The sequence below is a fragment of the Anolis carolinensis genome, unplaced genomic scaffold, assembly GCF_035594765.1.
Source record: "Anolis carolinensis isolate JA03-04 unplaced genomic scaffold, rAnoCar3.1.pri scaffold_7, whole genome shotgun sequence".
NCBI classification, from domain to species: domain Eukaryota; kingdom Metazoa; phylum Chordata; class Lepidosauria; order Squamata; family Dactyloidae; genus Anolis; species Anolis carolinensis.
The window spans coordinates 11,132,457-11,154,996 of record NW_026943818.1 but is presented as its reverse complement, the minus strand read 5'-3'; the positions used below and the strand labels follow the sequence as shown (position 1 = coordinate 11,154,996).

General features: G+C 37.0%; 2 protein-coding genes and 1 non-coding gene across 6 annotated transcripts in view; 2 read left to right on the top strand and 1 right to left on the bottom strand.

Moving 5' to 3' along the window:
* lrsam1 (leucine rich repeat and sterile alpha motif containing 1) overlaps positions 1 to 11,041 on the bottom strand; it is a 40,979-nt gene extending 29,938 nt beyond the window's left edge. For 2 of the 4 annotated variants that reach the window (XM_062959074.1, XM_062959077.1), the window contains exons 1-6: positions 10,927 to 11,021; positions 10,403 to 10,486; positions 6,327 to 6,383; positions 2,756 to 2,800; positions 1,294 to 1,371; positions 954 to 1,022 (exon numbers count right to left, since the gene is read on the bottom strand). In XM_062959074.1, coding sequence (XP_062815144.1) covers positions 954 to 1,022; positions 1,294 to 1,371; positions 2,756 to 2,800; positions 6,327 to 6,383; positions 10,403 to 10,486; positions 10,927 to 10,980 — 387 coding nt within the window. In that variant the 5' untranslated portion in view covers positions 10,981 to 11,021. Of the gene's footprint in view, positions 1 to 953; positions 1,023 to 1,293; positions 1,372 to 2,755; positions 2,801 to 6,326; positions 6,384 to 10,402; positions 10,558 to 10,926 lie in introns of all 4 variants that reach the window. The other 2 variants (XM_062959076.1, XM_062959075.1) reach the window with 2 other exon arrangements.
* A 42-nt stretch (positions 11,042 to 11,083) lies between these two features.
* On the top strand, positions 11,084 to 20,689 carry rpl12 (ribosomal protein L12). Its single transcript, XM_003229583.4, has 7 exons — positions 11,084 to 11,241; positions 14,287 to 14,360; positions 15,827 to 15,925; positions 17,401 to 17,482; positions 18,560 to 18,646; positions 20,307 to 20,419; positions 20,618 to 20,689. The coding sequence occupies exons 1-7, from the start codon at positions 11,205 to 11,207 to the stop codon at positions 20,621 to 20,623; spliced, it is 498 nt and encodes a 165-aa protein (XP_003229631.1). The 5' UTR covers positions 11,084 to 11,204; the 3' UTR covers positions 20,624 to 20,689.
* On the top strand, positions 18,351 to 18,484 carry LOC134293380 (small nucleolar RNA SNORA65). The gene has a single exon (XR_010000347.1). It is a non-coding gene; the product is annotated as a small nucleolar RNA SNORA65 (small nucleolar RNA).
* Positions 20,690 to 22,540: the final 1,851 nt, after the last annotated feature.

Here is a 22,540-nt window from a genome sequence, read left to right as displayed (position 1 = left end):
GTTTCCAACAGACCTGAATCACTGGCTTGCTGTGAGTTTTCCAGGCTGTCTGGCCATGTTCCAGAAGCATTCTCTCCTGACGTTTCACCCACATCTATGGCAGGCATCCTTGTCTGTTGGAAACTAGGCAAGTGGGGTTTATATACCTGTGGAATAACATCCATTGTTTGAGGTGAGTGTGAATGTTGCCACTGGCCACCTAGATTAGCACTGAATAATAATAATAATAATAATGATAATAATAATTTTATTTTTGTATCCTGCCTCCATCTCCCCGAAGGGACTCGAGATGGCTCACATGGGGACGAGACCAACAACACAAGTTCAAACACATAATAATAATAATAATAATAATAATAATAATAATAATAATAATAAATAACTTTATTTTTGTATCCTGCCTCCATCTCCCCGAAGGGACTCGGGGCGGCTCACATGGGGACGAGCCCAACAACACAAATTAAAACACAGAATAATAATAATAATAATAATAATAATAATAATAATAATAATAATAATAATAATAATAACAATAATAACTTTCTTTTTATACCTCGCCTCCATCTCCCCTAGGGTTACATGGGGCCAAGCCCAGATAAATTACAATCATTGAAACCATAAAAACAGATCACAAAAATACAGTTAAACACATTAATCATTAAAACAGAACAATCAATTAAAACATTTGAACTATGTAAAACAATAAAAACATGAACAACCTTGCAGCTTCAAAGCCTGGCTGCTTCCTGCAGCAGCAAATCCACAATTTGACTCCAGTGCTATGGAGTCATAAATAGCGACACTTTCCAAAGTCTTCAACCTTCTCTGCCAAAGACTGCAGGAATCTCCCTAAACTTCAACTCCTAGGATTTCATAGCATTGAGCCACCGCAGTTAAAGTGGGTTCAAACTGCATTAACTCTACAGTCTAAACGTACACTCACACTTCTTTACCTGGAGGGATTTCAGCTGACCGATATCAGCAGGCAGGGATGTCATCTGGTTGTCATGCAGATCCAAAACCTGCCAAGGAAAGGAAGAAAGGGAGCTAGATTATGGGGTTTTCAAGAAATAAGATCCAACAAATCTGAAACATACACAGCTGTCACATCACCATGTGGTTTTATCTTTCTCCTCATTTCTTGTCCCGTAAGGAGAGCTAGGGTATAGGTCTGAATATTATCCATTATCCCCTAGCCAAAAGAAAGTCCAGTATTCATTGGACCTCTGAACTTATTCTGGCCCATAAGTTCCCATCTGATACCTATGAATTAATGTACAAACTTCAAGTTACCTTCACTGTTATGAGGCTCAAGAGGCTGCAGGATTTGGGGATGAGCGAAGTCAAGGTGTTGGTGTGAGCGATCAACACCTGACCAGGAAACAACAACAACAACAACAAAGGAGGAATGTTATTTTATAACTCAATATTAAGGAAAACTAATCAGGAGAGAACAATCCTACAACTATTATAGTAAATGCAGTAACGCTGGATTGATGTTATGTAAAACTAGAATTATTTGCATGTACATATTCCAAAAAGTATGGAGCTCAGTCACCCTTTGAGTTGGAAAAAGATGGCGAATTGGATATGTCAAAATAATCCCATATTTAAAGTCATATATAATATTCCTACTATACTAATATTATAATATATTGTATATACATATAATATTGATAAAACAGTAGAGTCTCACTTATCCAACATTCGCTTATCGAACATTCTGGATTATCCAACGCATTTTTGTAGTCAATGTTTTCAATACATCATGATATTTTGGTGCTAAATTCGTAAATACAATAATTATTACATAGCATTACTGCATATTGAACAACTTTTTCTGCCAAATTTGTTGTATAACATGATGTTTTGGTGCTTAATTTGTAAAATCATAACCTAATTTGATGTTTAATAGGCTTCTCCTTAATCTCTCCTTGTTATCCAACGTATTCACTTATCCAACGTTCTGCTGGCCCGTTTATGTTGGATAAGTGAGACTCTACTGTATATGTCAAAATAATTCTGTATTTCATGACAAATATATAATTGTTATTTTAAAAAAGAGAAGAACAGAGTTAGGGTACTAACTAGAAGTCACATTTCACTTCTGTTTACGTAACAGTGTTACAGGTGAAGTGTGTAGTGTTTCTATGTATTATACTTTAACCTTTCACCTTCTGTTAGTTGTGCAAACACATACATTTTTGTTATTTTTTTTCCTGTACAATCTTATTGGGTTACGGTATGGCAATATTCAATGCCGCATATACAAACAAGCAAAATACAATATAGTAAAGATAAAGCTTTCCCCTGACATTAAATCTAGTCGTGTCCGACTCTGAAGGTCGGTGCTCATCTCCATTTCTAAACCAAAGAGCCGGCGTTGTCCGTAGACACCTCCAAAGTCATGTGACTGGCATGACTGCATGGAGCGCTGTTACCTTCCTGCAGAAACGGTACCTATTGATCTACTCACATTTGCATGTTTTCGAACAATATGTCATATACATAAAAACAATAAAAAACGTATAATCATAAAACTGTTTAAAACCATGATACCTAGTCCAGGAGTGTATATTTGTTATATTTGTTTCTGTACAGTCTGATTGTCGCTCGATGCTATCTAAAATGAATATGTTAAAAAATAATAACAATAATAATAAAGGCCAAAGGAGGAATATTTCAATGGTGCTGGCAACCAGAAGCCATCCTTTGAGACATTTTATGGAGTATATCCATAGATTGCTTCCCTTACCTTCTTCTGCAGGACTTTACAGGTGGCAAAAACACCATAGGGAAGCTAAAGGTGCATACAAACAAACAAAAAAGAGAAACAAAATACAGATGAGAGCAAATATAATGGGGGGAGAAACACTCAGATTTCCTTTTTTCCCTTCCTTCCAGCCTGGAAAACTCACAGCAACCCTTATGTTATGAATATAAAGCACTCAATACAATTCTTTATTGATTAGTCACTTTTGATTATATCAAAACATGTAAAACATACAATACATACACACTTACGCATACATACAATAAAACCATGTAAAGATTCAAAACATCCTGACCTGCGGCCTAATAACCCGCTCCTAGATAAGTGTACAAATACAGAGTAAAAAGGTTAAAATTTGTAATTTCCTAAGGCAATGATGGGTGACCTTTTGCGCTTGGTGTGTCAAAATTCACCAAAAAACCTAGCTTGACTTGGGAGGTGTGTCACTTTGAGAAAAAAACCCATAATTTCGCAATATGTATAGTTTAAATAACAAAAATATATAATTGTAATATATAACTGTATTTAATAAATCAAAAACTATTTATTACCATTATTTCCATGTACAACAATCTATGGTACCTCGTGCAGTTTCCACACTGATTTCTCCCTATTCTAGTTTCAATGTAGTCATCAATAATAAATAATATAATAATAATATAATAGTACAGTAGAGTCTCACTTATCCAACATTCGCTTATCCAACGTTCTGGATTATCCAACACATTTTTGTAGTCAATGTTTTCAATATATCGTGATATTTTGGTGCTAAATTCGTAAATACAGTAATTACTACATAGCATTACTGCGTATTGAACTACTTTTTCTGCCAAATTTGTTGTATAACATTATGTTTTTGTGCTTAATTTGTAAAATCATAACCTAATTTGATGTTTAATTGACTTTTCCTTGATCCCTCCTTATTATCCAGCATATTCGCTTATCCAACTTTCTGCCGGCCCGTTTATGTTGGATAAGTGAGACTCTACTGTAATATGATAATATACTACAATAATAATAGAATGATATATATATCATTATATACATAATTCCCATGGAGTAAACAACAAAACCACTGGACCAAATCACACCAAATTTGGCCACAAAAGACATAGTCATCCAATCAATCTGCATGCGGCAGCGTGTCAGCAAAAATGGCTAGGCGTGTCAGTGCTGACACGCGTGTCATAGGTTGGCCATCACTGTCCTAAGGTAAGGTTTGAACGATGACAGGGGTACGTAAAACAAGTGTCTTGTCCATAGTAAATTTTAAGTTTGGATTTTGTTAATGGCAATAATTTATTTATTTATTTATTTATTTATTATTCAAACTTATATGCCGCCACTCCCCTAGGGCTCGGAGCGGCTTACAAGAGCAGGCTAAAATCTAACAATTAAAAAACATCTTTAAAACATCTTAAAAACACTCTCAGCTTCCATCTTCTCACGAATGGCCAGCGCTTTTTGCGTAAAAAGGGCCAGTTTTAAAATAGAGTTTTTATCTGAATCCTGTAGAAGGATATGCAATTTCTCCTTGTTCTCTAAGTGAGTATGAGGGTCTAAATAGAGAGATCGAATCCTGGTGTAGTAGGGGCATTTTAAGAAAAAATGTTCTGAGTCCTCCACTTCTGCATCTGCCTCATGACACCCACAGGTTCTCTTCGTATAGGGCAGGGGTCCTCAAACTTTTTAAGCAGAGGGCCGGTCCACAATCCTTCAGACTGTGGAGGGGCCGAGTTATCATTTGGAAAAAAAATACGAACAAATTCCTATGCATACTGCACATGTCTTATTTGTAGTGCAAAACAACAACAACAATGAAAGAAAAATACAATATTTAACAATGAAAACAATTTTAACCAACATAAATCTATCAGGATTTCAATGGAAAGTGTGGACCTGCTTCTGGCCAATGAGATGGTCAAGTTAATTAGGATTGTTGTTGTTGTGTGCCTTCAAGTCATGTCAGACTTTGGGCGAGTCTAAAATTATTCATTTATTTATTTACTACATTTATTTACTACATTTATATCCCACCCTTCTCACCCCGAAGGGGACACAGAGCAGCTATATGTACATACAATATATTATATTATTAGCATAGCACAATATTAGCATTATATATTACTATACATTGAACTATACCACTAGACTGTAATATTATATGTAATATATAGCATATTATTTAATATTATTGTATGGTATTATTATTAGTATTATCTATATATATTAAAGAGTGATGGCATCACGGCGACCCACAAAACAACAAAACTACAGGCCCCCCAACATCGAAATTTGACAACACAACCCGTCATCCACGCCTCTAGGTTGATACAACAAAAAGAAAAGAAAAATAAAGTCGTAATTAGAGAGAGAGGAATAATTGCTTTTATCCAATTGCTGCCAGTTAGAAGGCTAAGCTCCTCCAACTTGGTCTCCTAGCAACCCCCCCCCCAAAATAAAAAACACTAAAAAATTAATACAATACTATAATAACAGAAAAACTAAAAATAATACAAGAACATAATAAAATATAATAAATAAAAATATAACTTACAATAAAATTAATTAAAAAATGCAAATAATGTCAAATAAAAATTACACAACAATTTTTAACCAATACCACCACCACTTTGCCACAGCAACGCGTGGCCGGGCACAGCTAGTATTGTATAAAATGATATTATTATCAATATCATATGTACATACAATATATTATATTATTAGCATAGCACAATATTAACATTATATATTACTATATTGAACTATACCACTATACTGTAATATTACATATAATATATAACATATAATTAATATTATTATTAGATGGTATGATTAGTATTATATTGTATAACATAATATTATTATCAATATTATATGTATATATAATATATTATATTATTTAAAATGATATAAAAATATTATATTATAAAACTGAGGGCGGGGGCCAGGTAAATGACCTTGGAGGGCCGCATCCGGCCCCCGGGCCTTAGTTTGGGGACCCCTGGTATAGGGGATATTCTGATGTCTACCTAGCTTGGACTTAATGTCGAGCTGCTCGAATCTAGCTCGGGTAAAAAGTTTTCTAATATATAGTAGAAGTGTAAAAAAGAGGTAGGTTTCCATGCCCACGTTGCATTTAAATTTAGCCAGGTATGGAGTGGCTCTTGCTTGCGCTATGATCATAAGATCATTTTGTGCAGTAATGTCGAGGGCTCTTTGGTAAACAATTGAGCACACTTTAGCCCCAAAATTTATTAGCTCATGCGGGGAAAAACCTATCTTACTGACCATGTGACCGAGTCTGCTTAGCCATGATGACAACTCTTTGTGGTTTTCTTGTTCTAATAGGCATATGGCTGGGAGTCTATGTGGTTGCACATTTCTTCGAGCTTCCCATGTGACACTAACTGAGGGTGCATCTACACTGGAGAGTTAATGCAGTTTGATTCCGCTTCAACTGCCATGGCTAGGGGAAATGACATAGTCAGAGTTTGAATGGTGGATTCCAGAAATTGAGTCTCCCCAAGTTCCATGAGAATTAAAATGTTACCTCTGAGAGTTCACATTTGGATATATCAAGGATATCATCAGCTCCGGCTTCCTTTGCCTGTTAAGAGAGAGAGATTGCAAAACTGAACAGACCTTTCCACCCACAAGACAAGCAGGTTTAATCTCAAAGGTTCATTGGTACTATACATCATTACCATCATTATAATTGGCTGCATTAATCATCGATGACATACCTATTATTATTCCTTGCTGGGTTAATTATTGCTGTCATACCTATTATTATTATTATTTTATTATGACACAGCAAACAAGATAGATATGCTGGATTTCATGTCATACCTATTATTATTATTATTATTTATTGCTTTTCAACATTTACATCACGCATCAAGCCACAGTTGTGAAATTCTCACAAAAAAAGTGTTATGGTTTGTATCCCGCTTTTCTGGGACCCAAAGTGCTTGCAATCTTAAGAAATGATAAAAGATTATAGTAATTGAAAGGATGGTGATTATTATAGGGTTGCTGTGTGTTTTCCGGACTCTATGGCCATGTTCCAGAAGCATTCTCTCCTGATGTTTCACCCACATCTACGGCAGGCATCCTCGGAGATAGTGAGGCTTTTGGAAACCAGGCAAGTGGAGTTTATATATCTGTGTTATGTCCAGGGTGGGAGAAAGAACTCTTGTCTGTTGGAGGCAAGCATGAATGTTGCAACTGGCCACCTAGATTAGCACTGAATAGCCTTTCAGCTTCAAAGTTTGGTTGCTTCCTGCCTGGGAAAATCCTTTGTTGGGAGATTAATATTAATATTAATAATAATTTTATTTTTCTATCCCCCCACCATCTCCCCAAGGATAATGTGCACTTTGCTAATCTACCATTACAACCTCACTGTTTTTAATTCTATGTTTTTAGTAAGTGTGTTTCATTTTTCTGGTCAATGTGTAAATATTATAACTGGTGCATGTTATTGTTTACTGATGTATTGTACATTGTTATTGTTTTGTATCTGATATTTCTGTGAGCCACCCCAGTCCCCTCTGGGGGAGATGGTGGTAGGATATAAAAAAACTTACAGTACAGTAGAGTCTCACTTATCCAACGTTGTGGATTATCCAACGCATTTTTGTAGTCAATGTTTTCAATGCATTGTGATATTTTGGTGCTAAATTCGTAAATACAGTAACTACTACATAGCATTAATGTGTAATGGACTACTTTTTCTGTCAAATTTGTTGTCTAACATGATGTTTTGGTGCTTAATTTGTAAAATCATAACCTATTTTGATGTTTAATAGGCTTTTCCTTAATCCCTCCTTATTATCCAACATATTCACTTATCCAACGTTCTGCCGGCCCGTTTATGTTGGATAAGTGAGACTCTACTGTATTATTATTTATATTAATACTGTATTACTGTATTATTAAGGGGACTCGGGGCGGCTAACATGGGGCCAGGTCCAAAATAAAAACATATACAGAGTGAAAAACATAAGCAAACAATATCAACAAGCCAAAACAAGTAGAATAATAAAAGTTGAAAGGTATTTAAGGTATCAGGACAGTAAATATTATTAATAATATTACAATATATAGATATGGTACAATATGGTCATTTATTGCCAGTATTGTGCTATGCTAATACAGTATTATTATTATTTATTATTTAATACATTTATATCCCACCCTTTTCACCCCGAAGGGGACTCAGAGCGACTTACAAATTAAATTTACATACAATATATTATATTATGAGCATAGCAAAATACTGGCAATAAATGACCATATTGTACCATATCTATATATTTTAATATTATTAATAATACAGTAGAGTCTCACTTATCCAACATAAACGGGCCAGCAGAACGTTGGATAAGCGAATATGTTGGATAATAAGGAGAGATTAAGAAAAAAAACCTATTAAACATCAAATTAGGTTATGATTTTACAAATTAAGCACCAAAACATCATGTTAGACAACAAATTTGACAGAAAAAGTAGTTCAATACACAGTAATGCTATGTACCCTGTTTCCTCAAAAATAAGACATCCCCGGAAAATACGATCTAGTAGAGATTTTGCTGAATTGCTAAATATAAGACCTCCCCTGAAAGTAAGACCTAGCAAAGTTTTTGTGTGGAAGCATGCCCGCCAAACAGAACAACAGAGCATGCAGGATCGGTAAATGTACGTACCATAGATCGCTGTACATGGAAATAATGCTAGTAACAAGAAATTCTTGATGGGATTCCCAGTTTGTCTGGTTATGCTGGTTTGTGATGACAACTACTGTACAATATATAATAAATGTTCATTATTTTGTTCAACAATAAATGTGAATTCTTCTTCATGGAAAAATAAGACATCCCCTGAAAATAAGACCTAGCACATCTTTGGGAGCAAAAATTAATATACACTGTCTTATTTTCGGGGAAACAGGGTAGTAATTACTATATTTACGAATTTAGCACCAAAATATCAAGATGTATTGAAAACATTCACTACAAAAATGCGTTGGATAATCCAGAACGTTGGATAAGTGAGACTCTACTGTAATCTATATATATAATAAAAGTGAAATCGGAGTATGTATCAGCGTTTTGATTGGCCTGGCGGAATATGTGCTCGCGATTTGATTGGCCGCCACTATCCCAGGCCACTGAGACCAACAGGAATGACGGATCTGCACCAAACTTGGCACGCTTCATCCCCACGATGCACTTTATGACCTGCTGCCATTTGGGGGAGGATGGACCACAGATGATGGGATTTGCAGTACTTTCAAACACTTTAACTCCCACAGACTACTGCAATGCCCACCAATGATAGAAATGGACCAAACTTGGCACACAGAACTCCTGTCGACCCCTTTAGGTCCTGATGTATATTGGGGCAGGATGGACCAAGGATGATGGAATTTGCAGTACCTTCCCTCACTTCTTGAGACCACAGCAACTGCCACAAATCACACAACTGAACCAAACCAGCCACACATATCCCAAATGACACACTTCACATGCTGCAGCAGTTTGACGGAGGGTGGACCAAGGATTATGGGATTTGCAGTACATTCATCCAATTCACCTCCCACAAACCACTGTGATGCCCATGAATGACAAAACTGTATCAAACTTGACACGCAGGTGCAGGGTAGCCCACTTTACATCCTGGTGCAGTTTGGGGGAGGAGGGACCGTGGATGATGGGACTTACACTATCTTCACTTACTTCCTGGGACTACTGTGACCCCCACCAATGACTGATCAAGACCAAACTTGGCACATAGAGCCACCATGGCCCACTCTACATCTTGGTGAGATCTGAAAGAGCTTGGACCTTGGATGATGGGACTTGCAGTATATTCATTCACTTCCCGAGACCACTGTCACCCCATCAATGTCTCATCAAGACCAAACTTCAAACAAACAACACCCATGACTCACTCTACACCCAGGTGTACTTTGGAGGACGATGGGACTTCCAATACCTTCACTCACTTCCTGAGAGCACCGCGACCCACACAAATGACTGATCAAGACCAAACATGCTACATGGAGCCCTCATGACCTATTCTACATACTGGCTCTGTTTGCAGGGGGGTGGACACTGGACGATGGGACTTGCATATGGGAGTTGGAGCTCACCCGCACCCACTGAACCCAGCTGACATTGGATATAGGCTACACTTGGAACACAGGCAAACAATGCCTTTCTCAAATGACCCGGGCATCGCCGGGTCTCCAAGCTAGTAATAAATAAAAAAACAGAGGATTCCCTTGAAAGGCCATTAATGCTAATCAAGGTGATGAATTACAACATTCACACTGGGCTCCAACAGACAACAGTTATTTCTCCCACCATCACAACCTCTGAGGATGCTTGCCATAGATGTGGGAGAAACGTCAGGAGAGAATGCTTCTGGAACATGGCCAGACAGCCCAGAAAAATCACAGCAACCCAGGTCTGTTGTAAAGTAGGAAAAATTGAGTTTTATATATATATATATATTTGTGGAATTGTCCAGGGTGAGAGAAATAACTCTTGTTTGTTTGAGCAACTTAGAGATGCCGGCCATGAAGGCCTTTGACAAGAGATGTGTAGTTTGCCGACTCACCAGGCACATCTGGTACTCGAGGCGCTTTCGGGCTTCGTCGCTGGGCTTCCTTTTCCGGAAGAGGAGCATCATTTTCTTGTTTCCCTTCAAGCACCGAAGGCAGTCAGCAAAGAAGGCAGGTGAGCAAGGACAACCTGAGCAACAGGAAGATCTACCTGCATTGACATTTACAGTAATAATAATAACAATAATAGAAGATCCAGAAAGGCAGAGATCCTTAGCAATGATCCTGGATTGTCTCTAGCCAAGACAATAGAAAACAGGTAAGCAAAAAGGCCACCTTGATCTCGCCTCAAAGAAAAAGGAGAAATGTCAAATAATTTCCTGGCCACGCCCAGAAACAGTGAGAAGCCCCGCCCACTTCCTTATTGCACCAATGGCAGCCTTAGGAGGCCTCAAGCCAAGCTATTTCTGCAATTACCTCACAACCTCTGAGGCGAGATGTAGGCGAAACGTCAGGAGAGAATGCTTCTGGAACATGGCCAGACAGCCCGGAAAACAGACAGCAACCCAATCGCCATTACCTTGACTCCTAACTTGCCGTAGTCCGTCTTGAAGGCCTTTCTTGCATCCCTCATCCCTTTGCCCTCAAATAAAATGGCTGCTTTGTCTCTTCTTTTCCGATTCCTCAGTTCTCGCGTTGCCAAGGAACGGCGCTAGGAGGAGGAGGAGGAGGACAGCGACGTGTGATCTCGCGAGACTTCCGCTGCTTATATATATCAACTGAGGCAGTCTCGGCGGCCCTTTTCTTTGAGCCGTTAAACCGTTGCGTAGCTGGGTTTATCCGCCGCCATCCGCCACCATGCCGCCCAAATTCGACCCCAACGAGGTTAAAGTCGGTAAGTCTTGCGGCCAGGAAGTTTTATTACGTGACTTTTTTGGGGCCCAGGCCCTTTGGAACGCGTGGACTCGTCTTTAAACGTGTGGATGCTGAATTGCGTGTCCACGCAGGCCTTGGCCTACAAGAGCCTAGAGATATTGATGTCTCCTGTATCAATTTAATGATAAAATAATATATAATAATATTATACTGTACTAATATAATTATATAATATATAATATAATACAAGGATATAATATATAATAATACTAGCTGTGCCCGGCCACGCGTTGCTGTGGCAAAGTGGTGGTGGTATTGGTTAAAAATTGTTGTGTAATTTTTATTTGACGTTATTTGCATTTTTTAATTAATTTTATTGTAAGTTATATTTTTATTTATTATATTTCATTATTTTCTTGTATTATTTTTAGTTATTTTCTGTTATTATAGTATTTTATTGTATTAATTTTTAGTGTTTTTTATTATTTTTTTATTGGGTTGCTAGGAGACCAAGTTAGAGGAGCTTAGCCTTCTAACTGGCAGCAATTGGATAAAAGCAATTATTCCTCTCTCTCAAATTAGGACTTTATTTTTCTTTTCTTTTTGTTGTATCAACCTAGAGGCGTGGATGATGGGTTGTGTTGTCAAATTTAGAGGTTGGGGGGCCTGTAGTTTTGTGGGTTGCCGTGATGCCATCACTCTTTTATATATATAGATTATACTGTACTAATATAGTATATTGTAGATACATGTAATATTAATAATAATATTATGTAATACACTGTAATAATTATAATTCACTATTATAATTGTATACAGTAGAGTCTCACTTATCCAAGCTAAACGGGCCGGCAGAACGTTGGATAAGTGAATATGTTGGATAATAAGGAGAGATTAAGAAAAAGCGTATTGAACATCAAAATAGGTTATGATTTTACAAATTAAGCACCAAAACATCATGTTTCACAACAAATTTGACAGAAAAAGTAGTTCGATACGCAGTAATGTTATGTAGTAATTGCTATAGTTACAAATTTAGCACCAAAGTATCACAATGCATTGAAAACATTGACTACAAAAATGCGTTGGATAAGTGAGACTACTGTATAATGATATAATAATATATAATCATATTATACTGTACTAATATAATATATTGTATATACATGTAATAATAATAATATAATGGTGTAATGCAATGTAATAATTATAATTCACTATTATTATTGTATATTTATATTACATGCAACATTACTAATAATATTGCTATATAGTCGTATAATATAATATATTGTATGTATATATACAGTAGAGTCTCATTTATCCAAGCTTCGCTTATCCGAGCTTCTGGATAATCTAAGTCATTTTTATAGTCAATGTTTTCAATATATCATGATATTTTGGTGCTAAATTCATAAATACAGCAATTACAACATAACATTACTGTGTATTGAACTACTTTTTCTGTCAGATTTGTTGTATAACATGATGTTTTGGTGCTTCATTTGTAAAATCATAAGCTTGGATAAGTGAGGCTTGGATAAGTGAGACTACTGTATTATCGAACACCAATCCCCACCTAAATAAAAGGTAATTTATCACATAGATATATCCATGTAATAAATTAACTTTTATTTAGGTGGATTGGTATTCTATAACATAGATAGATAGATAGATAGATAGATAGATAGATAGATAGATAATGCTATTGAATACCAATACCCACCCACCCCAAATAAAATATAACTTATCACATAGATAGATATGTCTATGTGATAAACTATCTTTTTTGGGGAGGAGGGTATTTGTATTTGACTACCAATACCTCCCTCCTAATACAAGATAATTTATCACATAGATATATCTATCTATGTGATAAATTATCTTTTATTTGGGGTGGGTGGGTATTGGTATTCAATAACATTATCTATCTATCTATGTTATAGAATACCAATCCCCCTAAATAAAAGATAATTTATTACATGGATATATCTATGTGATAAATTACCATTTATTTGGGGGGTATTTGTATTTGATAACATATATATCTGTACAGGTAGATATGCACTATATATACACATATTTAGTTACTACATTTATATCCCGCCCTTCTCACTCCGAAGGGGACTCAGTGGCTTACAAGTTCTATGTACATATATAATATATTATGTTATTAGCATTGCATAATATATATATTACTATATTGTACTATACCATTGTACTGTAATATTATTAGAAATAATACAAGTAACATATAATACATGATTAATATTATATTGTATTATCATTAGTATTATATTGTATTGCATTGTAACATCAATATTATATACAATATATTATTAGTGTAGCACAATATTAGTATTACAGTATCCAAGCTAAACGGGCCAGCAGAAACTTGGATAAGCGAATATCTTGGATAATAAGGAGGGATTAAGGAAAAGCCTATTAAACATCAAATTAGGTTATGATTTTACAAATTAAGCACCAAAACATCATGTTATACAACAAATTTGACAGAAAAAGTAGTTCAATAGGCAGTAATGTTACGTTGTAATTACTGTATTTATGAATTTAGCACCAAAATATCACGATATATTGAAAACATTGACTACAAAAATGGCTTGGATTATCCAGAAGCTTGGATAAGCGAGGCTTGGATAAGTGAGACTCTACTGTATATAGTGCTATATTGTGACTGGGGGGAAGGCCCCCCAACTGATGGCACAGGATAAGCACTAAGACACTGTCCTTCCCCACTTCTACTTTAGGTCTAAGTAAATAATAATAATAATATTACACTATTAAAATTGTATATTTATATGTAATATTACTAATAATATTGCAATATAGTCGTATAGTACAATACACTAATATATAATGCTTATATAGTGCTTACAATCTGCTATACTAATAATATAATATATGTATATATAACTTGTAAGTTGCCCTGAGTCCCCTTCGGGGAGAGAAGGGCGGGATATAAATGTCTCTAATAATGATAGTGATAATAATAAATATGATTTGTATATTGATTTTGGACCCTCTTTTTCCATTTCTCCCATAGTCTACTTGAGATGTACTGGAGGTGAAGTTGGAGCAACATCAGCTCTGGCTCCGAAAATCGGGCCCCTTGGTCTGGTAAGTTCTCTATTAATGCATTCACTATTGAAACAGGAAGATCTAGTCTGCGATAAAATAATGATACAGTCATTCTGCTGCATTTACTTGAGTTCAGCCCCCCCCCCCCCCCCCCCAAGAAAATAAAGACGCACATGGAGAGGGGGAAATAATAATACAATGTATTAATATTATTTATTATTATAAGCGGCATGTTGGTTGTGCTTATTTATTTATTTACTACATTTATATCCCGCCCTTCTCACCCTGAAGGGGACTTAGGGCGGCTTACAAGTTAAAGGTGCATACAATATATTATTGGCATAGCACAATATAAGCATTATATATTACTATATATTACTATACCACTCTGCGGCAATATTATTAGTAAGAGCACATGTAATATATAATACACAATTATAATAGTGTATTATTATATTGTATTATAATATCAATATTGTGTGTGTATCCAATATATTGCATTAGTATAGCATAATGGTGCTTGCTGCAAGTTTTTAAAATGGTTTTATTTGATATGTTAATTGGGTTTTTATATTCCGATGAGGTTTTAATCTGATTTTGTACTGCGGTCGGATGTACAGTGTTCCCTCACTTATCGCTGGGGTTGCATTCCAGAACCACGCAATATAGTGCGAAGTAGGGGCACTATATTTATTTTAATATATATACATTATTTTAGTAGTTATATACTATTTTAAGTCTTTATCAACTAATTGTATTTTGATAAATCGCCTCCTCGGGCTCCTTTTTTCTCCCTTTGGCTTCTCCTTCCTCCCTTCCTTAGGCTGTAAATTGTAATTTTTCATTATAATATCCTTTTAGAGTTTATTGAAAAACAGCGAATCCGCAAAGTAGTGAGGGAACACTGTATTTGTATGTATTTTATATGTTGTACGCCGCTTTGAATCCTACCCACAGGAGAAAAGCGGGATACAAATAAATAATATTAGAATTATATATTATTACAGTAGAGTCTCACTTATCCACCGTTCTGGATTATCTGACGCATTTTTGTAGTCAATGTTTTCAATATATCGTGATATTTTGGTGCTAAATTTGTAAATACAGTAATTACTACATAGCATTACTACGTATTGAACTACTTTTTCTGTCAAATTTGTTGTTAAACATGATGTTTTGGTGCTTAATTTGTAAAATCATAACCTAATTTGATGCTTAATAGGCTTTTCCTTAATCCTTCCTTATTATCCAACATATTCGCTTATCCAATGTTCTGCCGGCCTGTTTATGTTGGATAAGTGACACTCTACTGTATATTGTTATATTGACATAATTATCTGCTGATTGTATTTGAAAAAGGGATGACTATACCCGATTGTAAAGAGGAAAGTTGCCTTTCTGGGAGTGTTTTCAATGCTTTTTTGGCAAAGCTGAAGCCAAACCAGCAGAAAGATAAGTCCTTCTGGAGCCGATTTGACCCTTTTTGTCCCTTGTTTGTCTTCTAGTCTCCCAAGAAGGTGGGTGACGACATTGCCAAGGCCACCGGTGACTGGAAGGGGCTAAGGATCACCGTGAAGCTGACCATCCAGAATAGGCAAGCGCAGGTACAAGCCACGCCACAAGGGAGGGTTCTACGGTCAAAGCCTCGGGTCACGAAAGGACCCTGGTTTGGCTGGAGCCATGAACCGGAATCCCGGCAGGGTCCACTCAGCCTTTCATCCTTCCGAGGTCGATAAAATGAGTGCCACGCAGCTTGCTGTGTGGGAAGTCTCTGGTGGACCTTAAAGAGATTCTGGGTGCAAACCACATTGGGTTGCTTATGCTCTAGCATTGCAAATGAAGCCAGAAATATTTCTCGTGTACCTTTTGGGAGCAGTGGGTGGATGTCTGCAGTGCTCTTGGGTGCAAATAACACTAGAAAGTATATTAGGAAAAGTCCTTGATGGTAAGAGCTATTTGATAGTGAGATATGCTGCTGCCTCAGGGTCCAATAATAGTGTCTCCATTTCTGAAAGTTATAAACAAGCTGCATCACCAGTGGTTGGGGGGCTTGGATTGTGGGGATGGACTGGATGGCCCTTGGAGTCTCCTCCAACTCTGTTTACATTATATTTATCCCGCCTTCCTCCCCATAGCGACTGAAAGTGGCAGACGATGACATGACACAATGCAAAAGAATTGTAAAACAAAGCAAATAAATGTATCAATATGTTTTTTAAAATTACCGTATATATTTGAGTATAAGTCGGCCCGAATATAAGCTGAGGCACCTAATTTTATCACAAAAAAAGGGAAAACTGACTCCAGTATAAGCCGAGGGTGGTAAATTTCAGAAATAAAAATAAACACAAATAAAATTACATGAATTGAGGCATCAGTAGGTTAAATGTTTTTGAATATTTACATAAAGCTCAAATTTAAGATAAGAATGTCCAACTCTGATCAAATCATTATTCTCGTCTTCTTCAATGTAAATGTGCTTATATATCCTTTCAATAATAATAGAGTAAAATAATAAATGCAATAATAATACGATCAGAGTGAAATAAACGTATTAATAAAAATAGAGTAAAATAAATGTAATAGTAGCAACAATAATAGAAAAAATAATAAATGTACTGTACCATATATTCTCGAGTATAAGCTGACCCAAATATAAGCCAACCAGGACCCTCACCCGAGTATAAGCCGAGGGGGGCTTTTTCAGTCTTAAAAAGGGCTGAAAAACTAGGCTTATACTCGAGTATATACAGAATTAAATATTTGTGTAATGAGTATCAAAGTTAATATGCAGTTACTTTGAAACACTACTTTGTTACTTTGACGCTTGGATATGTCCAGATCTCATTGAGTTGCAACTCCATGCAGCCTTAACAGGCTAAGGCGAGGAATGCTGGGATCTGCAGTTCCACAAGATCTGGAAAGACATACATTTTGAGCCATAATTTAAGGCTTCCATTGTAGGATTTGCAGAACCAAAATGGAGTGTTGCAGAGGTCTTGGGCCCGTGTTGCAGACTTTGGATGCTCTGTTATAAAGCCGGTGTAGACGGTGGTCATGTGAAATTGTTTCCTTCCAGATTGAAGTGGTCCCTTCTGCCTCTGCCTTGATCATCAAAGCTTTGAAAGAGCCTCCCCGTGATCGGAAGAAGCAGAAAAACAGTGAGTGTCTGGTGGCAGTTGGAGATATGTGTGATGATTTATATTGTGCCTTTTCTGTCTTGAGAAAAGAGATGCAAAGTGGCTTACAGTAAAACCAATACAATACAATTTGAAACCTAAAAATATACAAACATGCCAATGTTAGAAGTCAGTTGAGGCTTGAGTTCCTCGGAAGTTAGATTGTTATTAAAGGGCTGTACAGAGCAATATAGTTTTGAAAGACTATAAGTTTAAGATAAAAACTGAAACGCTTTAAAGCTTAACCTGGCACGAAATGTACCTGTAAATTTTCATGAAGTTATGAGTAAAACAAACATGTTATTTCAAAGACGTCTACTTGGCTCTTTATCTGCTGAGAACATTGAATGGGAACAAGATACTTATGTGCCCAGTGATCATCCATTACCCAATAAACTAAAGGAATAGCCCTGAAACTCTTGCTAGCAATAGGATATGATCCTAACCAGTCATAATCCATTAGTCCAGTATTCTCGACGACATAGTAAACATTTCTATAGTGCTAGTCTACTAGCTAGAACTTCACTACCTTCATCCTCTTTTATTTTTATTTTTGGGTGAGTTTTTTTAAAATGCTCAGTAAAAACTTATTAAAAATAAACATATTTTAAAAATGTCTCAATGGTAGGAATAAAAGTATTTTATAACCCAAACATTCAGCAACATTGAATTAAGCCTCTTCTCTGCTTTTTGAGAAATCAGGATCCTGTAGTCTTGGGAGACATATAGGAAGGAGCATCTCCCATTTAGAATAGACAGCCATAAACAAAACTATACTGAGACCAAGAGGAAAAAGAGTTCCAAGTATGGAATATGGAATGCAGAAACGCTAGTTGGTCTACCCTAGCCACCCGCCACTGTGCCGGCCTGCTTTCTCAGCCATGGCTGTGCACAATCCAGTGGTGAGCTGAGAGGAAGCCCCCATTCTAGGAAACAGGCTTGCCCTCTCTGTGGGTAACTCTGTGCCGATGAGTGGGAACAAACCGAGCATTTGAACACTGGTTGTGAGCTCCACTCAGGCACACACAGCAAGACTGAAGTGTTGATTCTTTCTTACAGTTAAGCACAATGGCAACATCAGCTTCGATGAGATTGTGAACATCGCCCGGCAGATGCGGCACAGGTCCTTGGCCCGAGAACTCTCTGGTAAATGCTTTGGGAAAACCAGGGTTAGATCAGGGGCTAATTCTGATATGCTATCCAGGCTTTCTACAGAAGCTACCTTAAAACTACAAGCAGTCCTTAAGTTGTGTTGTCGAACACTTTCATAGCCAGAATCATTGGGTTGCTGAGAGTCTTCCTGGCTGTCTGGCCATTTTCCAGAAGCATTCTCTCTTGACGTTTCGCCCACATCTATGGCAGGCATCCTCAGAGGTTGTGAGGTCTTTTGGAAACTAGGGAACTGGGGCTTATATATCTGTGGAATGTCCAGGGTGGGAGAAAGAACTCCCCTCGGGGAGAAGGGCGGGGTAGAAATATTGGAAATAAAAATAAATAAATAAACTCTGTTAGAGGCAAGTGTCAGTGTTGCAATTAGCCACCTTGATTAGCATTGAATGGTATCAGCTTCAAAGCCGGGCGAGACAATAGGAAGTGAAAGAAAACTACCCATAAGAAGGGAAATATACTCGTGGAAATGTTACTAGCAGGGGGGAAAGTTGTCTCCACTGAAGCTGTATCTCCAATCCTTGTTTCCACAACAAGCCAAATTTTCCTAAATTCAATTATCACAGGGACAGAAAGTGAGGTCAAACTTTTTGAATGGGCACAGACAACAAAGCAAACACTGCAGGGTCTGTTCACCATTGCCTAGACTATCCAAAGTTTGTTTATATATGTGTATGTACACACACACAGTAGAGTCTTATCCAAGACTCACTTATCCAACGCATTTTTGTAGTCAATGTTTTCAATACATCGTGTTATTTTGGTTCTAAATTGGTAAATACAGTAATTACTACATAGCATTACTGCGTATTGAACTATTTCTGTCAAATTTATTGTATAAAATGTTTTGGTGCTTAATTTGTAAAATCATAAGTTTGATGTTTAATAGGCTTTTCCTTAATCCCTCCTTATTATCCAACATATTCACTTATCCAATGTTCTGCCGGCCCGTTTATGTTGGATAAGTGAGACTCTACTGTATTAAAAAAATTCTAAAATCAGGACAGTAAATAAAGAATAACTCTCAGACGACAGGGGAATTCCAGACAGGAGACAATCAAGGCCAGTTAACACCTCCCAACAAAAGATTACCCCAGGCAAGACTAGAAGAGGACGAAGGGGACATAATATCGTTATAAGGGAATATTAACTGACGGTTTAAGTAATAGCAAGAGCAGGATGGAAGTCTAGAACTTTTAAGTTCTTATTTTTTTCTATTATTCTTTATTTTATTTTATTTTCCACTCACTATCATTTCGTCTTTTTCCTTTAATTTTTTTTTCATTTTTCCTACTTTTCTATATTTATTTATTTCCATCATTTCTATTTATTTCCATCATTCTATATACATACATACATACACACACACACATATTTAATTTATATTTTTATATTTATTATTTATATTTATTTATTTGTTTGTTTGACTGGAGTTGCATTTCAAAAATTGTACCTGTTCTGAATTTCTGTTACATACAAATGCAATTTAAGAACAAACCTACAGAAGTTTTATCTTGTCTGTAACTTGGGGACTGCCTGTAAACAACAGCTCATGGTCACTATTGACGATTGTACCCCATGTTCGGCCTTTTCTCCTCTCCTCTTTCTCAAGTGACTTCATTTCCATCCTCCTCCCTAGGAACCATTAAGGAGATCCTTGGGACGGCCCAGTCGGTGGGCTGCAATGTTGATGGGAGGCACCCCCATGACATTATTGATGACATCAGAAGTGGTGCTTTTGAATGCCCTACAGTAAGTACCCTGCCTACTGTTAAACCAAGCATGGGCCAACTTCGGCCCTACCGGCTGTTAGGAATTGTGGGAGTTGAAGTCCAAAACACCTGGATGGAGGGAGGGCCGAAGTTGGCCCATGCTTGTATGAGACAGTTAATGTTTATCTCATTCCTATGGGATTCATCCTTTTAAAAATCTTTCTCTTCTCCCCAACAGAGCTAAGATTGCTGCCTGGATGGATCCAGCACCACATGGTGAATCTTTGCAATTAAAAAGTTGCCTGGTTCAGGATGTGTGAAGGTCTGTTTCTTTCCTGGGCCATTTCTTATTTACTTATGTAAAAACGGACTCGAGGCTGAGCGACTTCTCTGTATGTTGAGAAATATTGATGGATCAGCCATTGCTCTTGTTGCTGCTCCACATAAAGAAAAGGCAGCCTTTTCTAAATATTCTGCACATTACAAAGTATTGATAGGAAAGTAACCTTTTGCTCTAAAGATCAGTATTTGAATGAGGCACCTCCAAGGAATACCAACTGCTATATAACCTAAGTATTACTATCTTCCAATTTTATATCTTTATTGCTTTGGGTTGCTGTGAGTTTTCCAGGCTGTCTGGTCATGTTCCAGAAGCATTCTCTCCTGACGTTTCACTCACATCTGTGGGAGAGGTTGTGAGGTCTGTTGGGAACTAGGCAAGTGGGTTTTATATACAGTAGAGTCTCGCTTATCCAACATAAACGGGCTGGCAGAACGTTGGATAATGAGAGATTAAGGAAAAGCCTATTGAACATCAAATTAGGTTATGATTTTACAAATTAAGCACCAAACATCATGTTATACAACAAATTTGACAGAAAAAGTAGTTCAATACGCAGTAATGCTATGTAGTAATTACTGTGTTTACGAATTTAGCACCAAAATATCACGATGTATTGAAAACATTGACTACAAAAATGCGTTGGATAATCCAGAACATTGGATAAGCGAATGTTGGATAAGTGAGACTACTGTATTTGAATGAGGCACCTCCTAAGGAATACCAACTGCTCTATATCCTAAGTATTATTATCTTCCAATTTTATATCTTTATTGCTTTGGGTTGCCGTGAGTTTTCCAGGCTGTCTGGCCATGTTCCAGAAGCATTCTCTCCTGACGTTTCACCCACATCTGTGGGAGAGGTTGTGAGGTCTGTTGGAAACTAGGCAAGTGGGTTTTATATATCTATGGAATGATGTCCAGGGTGGGAGAAAGAACTCTTGTCTGTGTGAAACAAGTGTGCATGTTGCAGTTGGCCACCTTGATTACCATTAAATGGCCTTGCAGCTTCAAAGCCTGGCTGCTTCCTGCCTTGCCTCCAACAGACTAGAGTTCTTTCTCCCACCCTGGACATCATTCCATAGATACATAAACCCCATTTGCCTAGTTTCCAACAGTCCTCACAACCTCTGGGGATGCCTGCCACAGATGTGTGCAAAACGTCATGAGAGAATGCTTCTGGAACATGGCCAGACAGCCCGGGAAACTCCCAACAGTCCAGTGCTTCTGGCCATGAAAGCCATAGGCAACACATAGATTTTATTTATTTACTACATTTATATCCCGTTCTTCTCACCCCGATGGGGGACTCAGAGCGGCTTACAAATCAAATGAACATACGATATATTATTAGCATAGCACAAAATAAGCATTAAATTACTAGAATCATAGAATAGTAGAGTTGGAAGAGACCTCATGGGCCATCCAGTCCAACCCCCTGCCAAGAAGCAGGAAATCGCATTCAAAGCACCCCCGACAGATGGCCATCCAGCCTCTGTTTAAAAGCTTCCAAAAAAGGAGCCTCCACTACAGTCTGGGGGAGAGAGTTCCACTGCTGAACTATATTGTACTATATCATTATATGGTAATATTATTAGTAATACATTTAATATATAATTAATGTTATTGTATTATTGTTACTATAATATTGTATGCCATTATAATAATAATATAAATATTATATGTATTTGTATTATATGTATTCGCTTTCTTCCTTAGTCTTGCAATGATTTGAGATCCTTTTGTCCTGGTTAAATAGGTCCCTTTATCATCCCAAATGCACCAAAATCTGGTTGAGAAAGTGATGCTGTGCCTCAAAGTT

Excerpts from the sequence above, each read along its gene's own strand:
- rpl12 (XM_003229583.4), top strand. The coding sequence starts at position 11,205 with ATGCCGCCCAAATTCGACCCCAACGAGGTTAAAGTCG. Across the intron at positions 11,242-14,286 it reads CCCCAACGAGGTTAAAGTCG|TCTACTTGAGATGTACTGGA; the intron begins GTAAGTCTTGCG and ends TTTCTCCCATAG. Across the intron at positions 18,647-20,306 it reads CTTGGCCCGAGAACTCTCTG|GAACCATTAAGGAGATCCTT; the intron begins GTAAATGCTTTG and ends CCTCCTCCCTAG.